At 38.7% G+C, this 14,147-nt stretch overlaps 1 protein-coding gene across 1 annotated transcript in view; it reads right to left on the bottom strand.

Moving 5' to 3' along the window:
- The window catches only part of iqgap2 (IQ motif containing GTPase activating protein 2), a 37,967-nt gene that overhangs the window by 22,475 nt on the left and 1,345 nt on the right, over positions 1-14,147 (bottom strand). Inside the window, exons 2-5 of the mRNA XM_042487579.1 lie at positions 11,324-11,423; positions 4,220-4,376; positions 3,665-3,742; positions 1,316-1,392 (exon numbers count right to left, since the gene is read on the bottom strand). Coding sequence (XP_042343513.1) covers positions 1,316-1,392; positions 3,665-3,742; positions 4,220-4,376; positions 11,324-11,423 — 412 coding nt within the window. The remainder of the gene's footprint in view (positions 1-1,315; positions 1,393-3,664; positions 3,743-4,219; positions 4,377-11,323; positions 11,424-14,147) is intronic.

The raw sequence follows: 14,147 nt of genomic DNA on the forward strand, positions 1-14,147 counted from the left end.
GAGCACGTGTGTGCATGAGCAGGGAAGGAAACCAATTCTCTAGGGACCGGACCAAAACACTACAACAGAGAAAACAATCCAACCAGCTCACATAACCACTCCCAAAAATCTGTTTGGCTGACTGGACGGGTCAGATAGATAAAAATTACCCTTCACTTCATTCAAAGTCATCTCAACTGAAAAGGCGACGGCCTGGTGTAAATCTCAAACCACCCACGTTACAATGTGACCATTAACTTTTCTTTTACAACATTTGGACATTTTTCACAAACCAGACCATGACAAAGAATTTATGCTTTGTGGTGAGACTAAAAGTAAAAAGTGGAGCATTGAAACACCACAGTCAATTTACCAGAAAGCCCCTGATTACATGCTGCAGATGTTTACAGAAGCAGTGTCCAAAAGAGTGGTTAGGCTCATCAAAAGTGTTCAAAATAAACTCAAGTAACAACACAACTTTAAAACTGTTCAAAGTAAAGAAATCGCTAATTAGGCGTATAATTAAAGGTGTTGGACAAAGTGGCAATTCAGGGACTGGAATTATGTAAACTTGTCACATTGCAGCAATAACTGCTTATAGCTAAATGCACGGTGCTGTATAATACAGCCTTGACCTACTTCAGACAAATCATAAAAAGAGCAAGAGGCACACTCTCTGCCTTACCTAAGTAGAAATAACATTTTCCAGTTCCTGTTTTGCATTACTTACTAAGTACAGTTTCTGTTCTAGACATACAATTTAGAGGTTAAACTGAACAAAGAGAGGCCAAGCTCAAACCCCTCAGAGTAATACAAATGTTAGTGCAGGCAGTCACAGACATTTGTCATCGTACATGTGAACTGCCCTTAATTTTTGTCACTTGAATACAATGTGAAAAGCAAAATAACCACTCAAACCTCAAACCTGTCAAAGTCTAACCAAAGCGTTAATGCTGCCTGCCATAACCATCGAGAGAAAGTAAATGAATCTAAATTAGACACTGACAAAGAGCATGACTGACTATGAGTGTGACTAAAAAGTCAACATTTACACACAACCTGCTCAGTAGCTCAGAGCTTAATTCTAACTTTCAGATACCACCACCTGGGTTTTAGATAATCTATAATAAAAAGCAGTTTAGTCCACAGGTTTTCATTTGTTTCTCAGAAGTAAGAATCACACGCGACATTCAGTCGTGTCACCTTCAGGAAAAAAGCAGCTGGGTACCACAAAAGACTTCAGAGATGAGGGAATAATCTTGCTGTCAGAAGTAAAAAATGCATGAAGACAGTAAAGTGAAAAATGACTATGCTTTTGTAATTCTTTTATTCTTACCTCAGTGCGTGTATGCAGTATACCACCTTGGGCATGTTTTTGCGATCGTACACATCTGTCGTTTCAGGATAGAATATCTGAAAGCAGAAACCATAATATACATCAGTCACTCCCTTTTCATCAGCGTCTTGACACTCTTTATTCTGCTGCAGCCAAACAGGAGCACAATATCCATAAGCCGAAGTTGCATGAGACATTGTAAGGGTCAGACATAAAAATAGAAAAACCTGCAAAACATAATGAAATCACAGACAACTGCACTGCAGTAAATGCTACCTTTGTGAAGCAGATCATTTTCCATACCACAGAGGTGAATTTAACCTCAGTCACTGGCATCTTTTCTAAAATACTGAGGGTTACAAGCTTCACGGAGGTAGAATTTATTGCAGTGCTATTGCATTGGTCTGCATTATAAATTTATAGGTGTTCATGCTGCATGGTACATACTCTATAGTCCTTTTCCCCCAAAACAGTCATTTTTAAAGAGACTTATTCACAGTACTGCTTAACACTTGGCTAACTTTTACTTACTAATAAGTCACATCATGCACATATTAATTTCAAATAGAACATGGTTTCCAAGGCACTGGGCTTGTTCTTGCCCTAAAATGTGACATACACATTGTTTGTTTTTTGGCACACCTGAAAAATGTTCATCGTGGCTTTGTTCATCATATCATGGCTTTACTCAAAAACACAGAAAGACGTAATAGAAAAAGCTACAGATGAGGTTGCGTAATCAGGGTGCCAATTCCTAAAAAGTCTATTCATAAAAACTGCCAATTAAATTACTATAAAAAGGACCCCAAAGGGCAGCACAGAGATAAGTGGTTATCAGTTTTACTTCATTTTCATTAGCAGGATACACCTCGGTGAAGCCTTTTGTGTCATCTCATAAAAGATGTAATGAGGTTAATACTGTCCTGTTGGAGCTGCCACACCTTCATTACAATTTTATCAGCCTTTGTTTACATTATTACAGATGCATGAAATGTGTGTTTGCACTGTGTTAAGAAAAGTCATGTTAACTGATTAAATATTTGTTAACCCTTTACTGTCTGCAACTTTTAACCTTAAATGTCTTAACTGACATCTTACTGTAGACCTCTAATATGAGCATTTATGTACTAACCTTGAGACAATAAACACATGACAAAGTCAAGGTATCCTTTTTTCATTGTTGTGTTGCAAAGTATCAAAGTATCACTTCAACAGGATCACCTTTTCATTTTTTTGGTTGTTTATTAGATGGGTTTATAAGACAGCCAACACAGACCGTTTTAAATTTAACAACATAAACATTCTCAGTTGGTCCCTTTGTATTTCCTGTTGGATTGTTTGTTAATGTAGGAGCTGACAGGAAGTAAACATGGACCCAAAGCTGTTTCCATAGCAACAGAATATCAATGAAAGGTCTGAACTGTCACTGTGGAGAAATGACACTTGTATCAGATAAGAGCACAACTTCTTATGAAGAGCAAAATAAAATTTCTGCCTGGTTTGAAAAATTTAATATGCTGCAAATAAATTACTCAACTAAAATCTTAGGGCGACTGCCTTCCTTACACACAACTCAAGCCTTTCATGATCCAATATGACTGATTAGTATGCAGACATCACACGCTGTGCTGATGAGAGGACTTTGCATTTACTTGATTCATGCTATTTTTTTAGTCCTTTAGCTTGTTTATGGAATCTCATAGAGAAGCTGAAGTGACATTATCGACTTAGCAATCATTCTTACAGAATATCGACTGAGTTTCAAAAAAGCTTTAATTCATCTGCAAATGTGATACTTAAGGAATTACTTCACCCACAAAATGACTTTGTAAATCAGTAAGTCATGTCGTGTTGCCTTGAACTTCTGAAGAAAACCTTTTTTCTTGCATGCCTCTCTGAATACAGCGAACATACTTTTTTAATTAATTTAAGCTTTTTTAATTGATGGGGACAACAGCAAAACTAAACTGAAACTTACCTATGCTCTCTTCAAAGCCAGACTCTTGATACCAGGGTTTTTTAGCAAAATGCATGTGTTTGGAATGTACTAAGCATATAACTGGATAATTGAGACTTGGATTTTACTGCACGAGTTGTGTAAGAGTTTGTATATAGATGTTTTTGTACAGTTTTGCTGTTGTAAAAGTGGATCCCAATTAATACGTTCGCTGTTTTCTGTCATTTTTGAGGTGAAGCATTCCTTTAATGTTACAAAATATGTCGTTTCTTGAGGTGTGATAACTGACTCACTGAGGGCTCACAAGGGTCTGTACACTGAACCTGTTTGTATGTATGTTTGTAAAACAGGAAGCAAGCATCTGTTTTCTGATGGTTGTGCAAGACCCTTACCTTGGGGAGACCCACTGACTCCATGGCTCTGAGCCACTGCACTGTGTTGTCAGTGTGTCTGAAGTGCAGCCCTTTGCTCTGAAAATGAAAACAGGGGAAAAGACATATAAATGTTGCCATATTATTATGAGGATGTGCAAAAGAATAGTTCAAAACTGTACCACTGAAATCTGCAAAAATGTTTCAAAATGGTTATTATGCTCGCAAAAAAATGCGCTGCAACTCATGCTGACTCCTACACTTATCATAACATCTAATGGCCTGATAGGGTTTTTTTTTTTACAATTTGTCTACCAGAAATAAAATCAAGCTCAAAGTCAAGCTAAAAATCGCACTCTCACATTTCTGTATTAGGCCCTCACACTCGCCTGCTACTTTTCTCCCTTTCCTGTGTAAAACTGTTAAAAACTGTCAGGAAACACCTTAAAGATCTGAAAACATTCTTCCTGTCTGATGTAATTTAAGCTGGTGAAAAATGAAAATGTAACAGAACTATGACCTTACTCAAAAAAGGGAAGATGACAGGGGCTTAAATGCAAAAGAATGGACGTGTACCTTATAGCGGGCCTGATCTCGGTCGTAGATCCTTTTCTCAGACACCATTTTGGGCGCGAAAAAGTTGGCGAGTTTACCAAGGTAGACACCATTCCTCAGTCCCTCCTCCAGTTCTGTTGTTGGGGGCAAATCCTCCTCTAGGCAGGCCTCCATCCACCTAAGAATACACAAATATCAACCTAAGAGCAGGCACAGGATTTTCAAAAGCATCTCCATTCTCAAAAACAAAATGACCTCGGTGGAAATCACTCTCGATGAAGATATTATACACTAGAGCGGTGTATTAGCAAAAATCTGGCAATAGAATATGCATCATGATACAGGGGTTACGATCCAGTATTTTGCAATATGTTGCAATATGACTGCCTGTTTCATAGGCCCGTGGTCTTCATACAATTAAAATGATGACTGAAAATCAATGCAGTATCACAAAGCATGATACTGCAATACTTGAGTGTACCAATTATTGACCGACCATTATACATTTTTCAATGAGAAGCTGATTTAAAAGTATAGTCAGAGCTCAGCTGACGTCAGGCTAGATTTCCAGTTAAATCACCACGAAGAATCAAGTTTCGGGCTTCTCTGTAATACTAAGCAGCAGGCAATGGTTACACTCAGAGTATAAACAAACATCAGTCACTCTTATTTACCCTGTCACCAACTCTAACACACAGTGCTGTGCAATTTATGAGGTGGCTGAATGCCTGCATGTAGTCAGCAAGTCAATATTGGCTTTTCCTACACTTGCTGCCCCTCTGATCAAAGTAAAAGCTAAAGACAGTGAGCAAAGAACATGCAAATCATAATGATACAGAATCTATTGCTGTCATTCACACAAGGTAGGAAAAAGCTCTGTACAAAAAACTCATGGCGACACTGTCTTTGATCTATGAAATGTGCTGTTGGTGGGTCAGTGATAAAAAGCATTTTATTTCAAAGTTTGCAAATATACCATTTTAAAATCAATTTCTATTGGATCAACTTAAATGTTCATACATTTATCCATTGATGAGTGACTTTATTAAAGAGCAAAAGCAGGTGTAAACAATGAGCATTTCAGCTTTAGCCTGAAACACATAAATAATGAACAGTTAGCCCCTGACTTTATTAAATTAGTGTTGATAGAACAACACAGAGCTACCATACTCCAGATGTACAATATTGATTAAATGTGTCAATGCTTCTAGAACTAACTGAAATGTTTCTGGTTAAACAAAACAACAAAGTAGCCTGTAAGCTGGTGAGAACTGGGCATTGTTACAGGCAGCACCCACACTGAGCACGGCATGCTTTGGAAAGGGGGCTGTGGACAGACTTACAGTTTGAACTTTGGGACCATGTAAAGGGTAAAGGTTAAGCTTACTTGTCTAGTGGACAATGTGAAGTTAAAGAGGTAAACAGTGAGCATGACAGTTGATCACCAGCCTAAATTAATCATCGATGAAGGTTTATTAGTTTGTCTTCTGCAAGACAACAATACGTTATGAGGAAAAATGTGATTTTTATTTCTACAAGGGATGATTAAAGAGATAGCTGACATATGTAGAAACTCAAAACTGAAGAGAGCATATTCAGTTCAAGTTCAAATAATGTTGACCTTCTTTCAAACTGATGTAATTTCCCTTTGGAAGGTGCAAGAGCGGTGTCAGAGTAATTGGTGCCAGACTATTCGAGAGAAATTAGGAAAAATCCATTCCAAAGAGCTAGTCAATGATTTGTGAGCATGGTGAATCATCATGGCCTGAAAATCTGTTACACATTATCTTTCTGCCTGGAAGTGACAGTGTATTTACTATAATGGCTATACCGCTGTCCTGATGGTCCAACCCTTCCCTGTTAAGTTTTTATCGTTTTGCTCATAATCCTACAACTAAAATTCATCATTTGTCTAGTGTGCAGTGCTGAGTGATTTTGCTTTTTTATGTTTTGTTTCTGGGTTTTAATCATACCTGCAGCTCCTACCTTTCCAAGCAATAAAGCTTTCCCTCCCACATGCATGCACACAGACACCTTGTTTAGGTTAATTAAAGCTGTGTGGGTGCTCAGAGGATCCAGACTGCCAAAATATGTGTCAGCACATTAAAAGGACAACCACAACGCATCAAGCACTGTCAACACAAAGCCAGTGGAGAGTGCAGGTTAGGCGCTTTGAGGACTGATTCATCCTCGTAACCAATTATGTAAACTGATGCTGTAGATTATGCAAGAAGAGGACCTCTGCCATATCTGCAAGGTTTTATAGAAAGGAAAGTAGACATAGTCTCTGCACTTTTAACTAGTATTACATAGAGCTGCAGCAGTATACTAGCTTCAAGGTATACTGTGGTATGAACACCGACAGTAATCATACCGTATACATCAGCTTATCTACAGTATTGAAAAAAAAGAAAACATGTGGAGACTTTCAGATTTATTCTGCTAAATTTCAAAAGGGAGATTTCTTCACACATACTCCCCAAAAACTGGTTTAAGGTTAAAATAATAACAAAGCTAGTTTTTAAACAAAAAAGTTTATTACACCATATATCGTGAAACTGTGACATTTTCTCAGACAGTTATCATACCATGAACATTTCACACTGTTTCAACCCTAGTATCACATCTATCTTAATCCATAAAGTATAAATATTACAAATAATGTAGTACGCTACCTTTTTTTAAAAAAATATAATTTCTCCCCACATGAGGAATGCATTAGTTTACATGATTTTGTCAAAGCTCAAGTTTAGGGATTAGGGATGAGGAAATTAGTATCAGGATGCACTTTATCAAAGATTGAAGTTCGCCTTTGAGTTAACTTAAAATAGAGCAGCATGGATTAATCAAGAAATTGATTTGTCGATTGACAAAAGAGTATTTATCATTTTCAAGCAAAACATTTTCATGTGAAACATTTCATGGTTGTTGCTCCTCAATGTGACAGCTTAAAAATGTGCTCCCTTTCCACATCTTACAATAAATTTGATATCTTGGGGGTTTTTGGACCATTTGCCAGACAAAACAAGACATTCAATAACATTATCCTGGCCCCTTGGAAATTGTGATGGATATTTTTCACTTGTTTGTGATGTTTTAAAGGCCAAACAATTAATTAAATTAATTATTTAAGCAGGAAAATATTAAGCAGATTGATTAATCATGGAAACTTTGTCAGTTGGCATAAAGAAACACATCATCAATGTCAAGCAAGCACTTTTTGGCCTGGTATCAAAATGGTGCTGTTGTTATATCTACATCAGTTAACCCTCAAGCAGCACGCAATGTTGCATATCAGAAAACGTCGTTTGGCATTTAATGACTATGAAACTGATAAAGACATGCAAATTTCGCACGCACACATGCAGCACAGCTTAGTGGCTGAAGCCAACCAGGGTAAGGCAGTGATGCAGATCAAAGAAAACATCCTGACTTTTATAATGTTTCTATAAAAGTAACCTATTGATAGGGAGAGACAAATTCAGACAATATTCAAGATAACTCACGCACCCACAAAAAAAAAGATTTGTTTGGCGGGAACACAGTCAAAGTAACATCCTGCAACAAAGCTCTCCTGTGAAACTTCACTTCCTGTACTTAAAACAATGTCAGGAGAACATGTCTCCTGAAGCAGGACAGGCTAACACTCTTGTTTACAACCCTCCAAAGCAGACCTTCCTGTCATTGTCTAATCTGCGACTTACCGGCTGAAACAAAACACTGCTTTCTGGACTGTGGGACCTTAAATCTGTCCCACATCAACACATAATTAGTGATCTCAACCCTTTTGCTTTCAGCTACAGCATTTCTAACCAAATACAGAATGTCTTCAGAAGGTTTGCGTCATGAAGCTTAGTCATGCTGGTCATGAGTTTGTTTGTGAGGATGCCTTGTGTGTGTGTTTAAAGATTTCAAAGAAATTTAGCATATGTGGTGGGGGAGAGTGTTAAAATTCAAATTAAATCAAAATTAGGATGATATCCTTGTCTCCAAATATGCTTGGGTGGACATACATCAAAGCAAACCCAAAAGGGTCCCCATCCAAAAAAAGCTACAGATTAAACAATCAACTGCTTACTCTCCAGTGAAGGTACAAAGTCTCATTCAAGAAACCAGTGTGTGTGTGTGTGTGTGTGCGTGTGTGTGTGTGTGTGTGTGTGTGTGTGTGTGTGCGTGTGTGTGTGTATATTCTGTAGGAGGGTGTGTCTATCAACTGACAACGGCAACAATAGTAAGACCAACTTGGTATTACATCGTGTGCTCAAGTGGACTTTAGCAACTAAGCATATGAGCAACCTTCCATAAAAACTACATTTATGCCAATAACAAGAGTTTTGCATGCACTATTACTACAATCCAGCAGTTACTGACCTGCAGTTAAGAAACTAGAGCAAAGTAAATGACTTCTTAAACCAAAAGTGTCTCTTCCTATTGTGTAACACCCATGTTATCATTGAGAATATGTTCATTGAAACAGCTAATTGCTATTGATTTGTTCATGCTGCTCCAGTGTCCACAGTGTATTGAATGAAGGCTCCAGTGTTGAACAGAGAACAAAAGAGCATTTTGACAACCATTTACACAAAATAAGAGATCTAAAAGTAATTGGGATGGGCTTAGTTTAGTTGATAGAGATAGAAATAAATCATTTAAAATATTCCAATTACTTTTAAATATTACATTTTGCATGATTTTTAATATGTCACAGTTTGCAAGGTTTGATAGGTGTAAAGATCAGATTGAGATGTCCTTAACTATGTCACTGACATTTTAGGTTCACTGCCGAAAACTACTGAAACTGCTGAATACTGATATCTACAACAAGTTACGCAAAAAACAAGACTCATCTTGCCATCTAGAGTATCATAAAATCGGATTTTCTAATACAACCCTATTTGCCAACTCAATGTTCTACCAATAATTACACACAGTTACAGTTTATAGCTGTGACCAGCACTTCTGTGGCTCGCTCTTTCAGTCAGTCAGAACATGAGACTTCCTCACCCTTAAGCGATCAGTTTTCCCTTTAAAGGCTGAAATTTGCCATGGAGGTCACATGTGTGTGTGTTGTGTGTTTGTTCATGGCAACTGGCTAAATTGGGGTGTGACAATGGGAGGGGGTCTAATTCAAACAGGTGCATAACTTCTGAACAGATTTACACATACACACACACACAGATACACAGACATACACATAAACGTACAATTTCACTACGTGAAGCATCATTGAACTCAACAGAGTTTATTTTCATTGCAGTGAGTTCACTCAGCCACATAAAATCTAGCCTCGCCCCTTTTCATAACTTGTGAACCATTTGTCATAGAGCCGTGTGGGTCATTTGCTGAATCCTCTTGAGCTATTGCAAATGTGTGCTTGTTCAGGCGTGTGAATCGCTGCAAACAGCTATTTTGAACATAAACAATTTGTGCAATCACAAGGTACATGATGGACTTTGAGTCTCTGAATTTACACAGCAAGACAGACACAAGTTTACTGTTTTTTTCCTACATATCAAAGCACAACGTAGCATTTCCAGGCAACTTCTGACATTTTTTTCAGTGTTAACAAATACATAGATGTGTATCAAAACTATGCCTCTTAACCAAGGTGTACTTCAAGAGTTACCTCTACACGGTTGCCTTGTTTCAGTGACTGCTGACTCCTGACCCTAGAGAGTAGAACCTAATGCTCTCCGCGGCTGACAGCTTCATTAGCAGCTGTCGTAATCCTAATCTAACGTGACACCTATCCCAGAGTAGAGGCTCCATTCCACAAATGACAGAAGTGTAGAAAAGTCAGCACCACGTACGCAATAACAGGAAGCTGGAGAGTGAAAGTGAGCATGCGTGTATGTGAGTGTTAAACAGTGGTCATTTTCAGGGTTACTGTGGAGTGAAGAGCACCTGTTCCTTAAACTGCCTCCATGGAGCTGAGAAAGTTTTTTCAGCCCACTAAAAAAAAAAAAAAAAAAATATGTGTGATAATCTAGGCGTGTCCCTATTATGACGGATGACTAAATCTGTGCTTGGTCTAGCCAACCTGCCCCTGTAGACCCTCATTATCCTGTGACATAAGCAGATAATGTAGGCTATACAAACAGCCTGTACTGAGTCAAAGTGCAAGTTCAGTTGTCAAACAATAATCTGTGGGGAAATTCTGATGTAAATGAGGCTGCCAACACGTGCATATAAAGACTGTTTGTCCCCAGCAGACCCATGATTTCTGAATCATTACAAAGCTACAGAATGCTACAAAAGCTTTAAACATCAATAATCAGGCCTGGAAATCAATTTATCTGTGACCGGGTGGGGCTGTCACAAAATCACTGTGCTAAAAGAGGCATGATTTGACTTCCTGTTCCTTCCCGCTCAGATGGATGCTCGCCTGAAGAAGACAGGAAGTGGTTTCGTATAGCTGCTCAGGCACCTCAAAAGACAGTCTTCATGACGTTTACGCTGTTGTTAGAAAAACTCACTTTTGAAAGATTCTTGTAGGAGTCACTGCAAGCTATTTGAAACAAAAGTATCTACGAAATTTACTCAGAAAAGGATCAAAAAATTTCCAGATTGTTATTTTTCTCATTTGATTAATTCAGCGATCAGAGAGGTTTAAGGCACAGTGGAAAGAGAGCCGGGCTTTCCATTAAGTCAGCACATCCCATGTCCTAATCACACAAACACACACACGTTCGCATGAATGCTTACAGCTCCGTGTCATCATCTCACGTGCATCATGCTGATTCTGCCTTTATCTGTCATTGCAGCCCCATGCTACAATGAAAATTATTCAATCACACACTGCTTTGTTCCCTCATCATATTCTCCTCACTTTCTCTTCACCACTTAATTTCTCAACCACTCCCTGCTGCCTTTATATCTGCATAAGGACGTTCATCAAACACACAAATTAATAAAAACGGTTCTGCATCATTTAACAAACAAACCGAATGCTTGACCTGAGACCACGCCCAAAGTAATTCCTTTGAGCTCTGAGTTGTGACAAAGTAAACACTATAAAGGAAAGTGGTTGCCTTTAGTGAGCATGTGCCATTAAGCTCCTCTTATCTTTAAGGGTTTTTTTCCTTTATCCCTCCCTCCTTCGTGTCGGGCCTCCTCCCTTCTTACCGTTTGGCCTCCTCCAAGTGACACAGATACTCGTAGGCAATGTTCTGTCGTCTCCTCTCATCCATCTCCTCCGCTGACAGCCTCTCATCATCCTGAATGGCTGTAAAAAGCATGCAAGTTTAAAATCAAGACACTGTTCTTCATCATCCAACAGAATAGTGTGTTTTCTTATATTGTCTTAATTAGACATAATACAGTTAAAGTAAGGCTGGGCAAAAGTATTATGATGATATTAACAAGTATATTTTATTATATCGAAACAGGTAACAATACAGCAAATGTAAATCAAAACACATACAAAATATGTTGAAAGCATGACCTGTATTCCACTGTTATTCATGACATGAGCCTGAACCTTTAAGAGACCGTTTCAAATCTGACAACAAAAGTGGGTCCCTTTAAATTTCCTGTTGGACTGTTTGTTAATGCTGACAGGAGGTAAACACGGACCAAAGCTGTTGCCCTAGCTACAGAATAGCAATGACACTGTAAAAGAAATAGCATAACTGTTCCATATTATGCTCATTTTCAGGTTTGTACTTGTACTTTGGATTTCTACTAGAACATATCGAAATGTTTACTAGAGCATATCTAAATGTTTTCCAATGTTAAATGTCTAAATGTTTTCCAATGTTCAAAAACACATTATTTTCACATTCTGTCTTCCTGAATATACCTGTATTCACCCTCTGCCTGAAACACTCCATCTGAGCTCCCATGTCTCCCAAAAAAGCCCAATCTGCTCTAATTAGTCAGTTTTTTGGGGCTTCATCTGCGATCTTCGTGTGTCTGAATTGACATTGCAGCCGAGAAAAGACTGTAAATACACTGTAGCTGCACTCTCAACCTTTATATAGTTTAACTGTGACATCACAACTTCAAGGAGGTCCTGACGGCTCGTTTAAAGGCAAAGTTTTCTGAATATGGAGTGTGCATTTCTCAGTGGAATGAGCATTTTGATACCTCCACAGCATTTATATGGCACCTTTTACCTGCTTTATGATTTAAAAAGACATGAAAATCTGACTTATTCAATACGGGGCCTTTAATAACAAATTTAGACACAACTTATTTGTATTATCTAACACACAATATAACCTAACCACAAAGACACAAAAGATATTTCTGTATAAAGGAAATTTATTTTGACATGTGTCCCTTGAGACTGTACTACATCCCATGCCCCAATAAACCCCTGTTTGAAGGAGATGAAACGGCCATGTCAAAGTGGCCTTAGTGGGGTGCCCGACTGACAAGTGACTTCTGCTGAGAGTTGACCTTTACCTGCGGCTTAATGAGATCTCCTCCCACCGGCTCTTCTTACCCCGCTCTAATCCAATCAAATCTCCTTATTTCTGGCTGAGTGAAGGGACAGTCTCAGTCCTGGGGGCTCAGTTTAAGAACAGAGCTTTTCCCACTGGACCGAGCACCGTGTACTTGGTTTGAGTACAGGCTATCAGCTGAGGTTTCACAGCTTGTATTAGGGTGAAGGACATCAAATAAGACTGAAAAATACACACACTGTATACACACATGAGCAAGTCTGTCTTCTGTAAATGGGTTATATGAATTGCTACCTAGTGATGCCACACTAAACTGGTTAAACCTGTTGATTTATTAGCCTAAAATATCGAAACATAATGCCCAGGAGGAGGGAAAATAACTCTAGCCTTTGATACCACTGTTTATCACAGCCGGTATAAAATAAAATGCTTAAATGAAGTCAACTCAGCTGTTTATACCAAATCATCAGAATCGGGGATTTGTGATTCTTACTTGTGTAATGTCTTTTACAGCGTTATATGCCTGTATATTCTAAATCTTATTTATTGAGTTTGGAACGGGGATGTGGAGTCTGAGACAAATGTCCCCACAGGAACATTAAATTACACTCAACTCAGACTAGCCTCTGTGGGGCTAGACTGGATCTTTTAAACCTCTCAGGCACTCTCTGTTAAATTCTGCCTATTCATCAGCCACCTGCGCAGACATCCATTCACTGGGTCTCGACAGAGGCTTGACATACAATACTCACACGTGAGAAGAGACACACGCCAAAAACTTGCACATATATACACAAACATGCACATAAAATGGGCTGAAATGCCCGAACGCCTCATGAGCACAGGTTCTGGCCATCCAACCATAGATCACTGGCTGCGCAGCTGCGACAAGGATGCAAATGTGTATGACATGAACACTCATCTCAGAGGTAGAGCAGCCCCAGTGCAGCCATTACACACTACCTCCTCTTACTGACTCACTAACACACTTCCTGGAAGAGCCTGTCTGCACTCTTGCACTGAGCGTTATATTTAAACCTCAGGATGGGTCTGTTGCTTTTGTGTCACCACATCACCGGACCTAAGTTATGGGCTCTGTGAAGTTATGACGCATGCTTTTGTTTGGCTGCGGGGTTATTCAACCAAACCGTTTCTTTTTGAGGGGGTTAAGGGAAACTACAAATCAAGATCGACTTTGCTTTTTGGTAGATTCATTTCATGGGCAAATCCATAAACTAGGGTTAGGCTGACATTTATTGAAATTATTTCCAGGGAGTGACTTTGCTTGTGGGATCATGCTGCTCTGGCCTGTTTCACACAATGACAAGGCCTACAAATTCAAGAGGGCTTGTTGGTTCCTAAGAGTCCCCTATCTCAGAGTCGGTAGAGCATGTAACACAGCATTTTTTCATGGAAATATTGTATTGATTTGTGGACACCAAGAATCAACTTTTTTAAAATAAAAAACTTCTTAATATTGCAAATACAAATTAAACTCTTGGTTGTCGACTAGAATGATAAAATCCATTGCTTTTTTTCAG

Source organism: Plectropomus leopardus, chromosome 6 (genome assembly GCF_008729295.1).
Source record: "Plectropomus leopardus isolate mb chromosome 6, YSFRI_Pleo_2.0, whole genome shotgun sequence".
NCBI lineage: Eukaryota > Metazoa > Chordata > Actinopteri > Perciformes > Serranidae > Plectropomus > Plectropomus leopardus.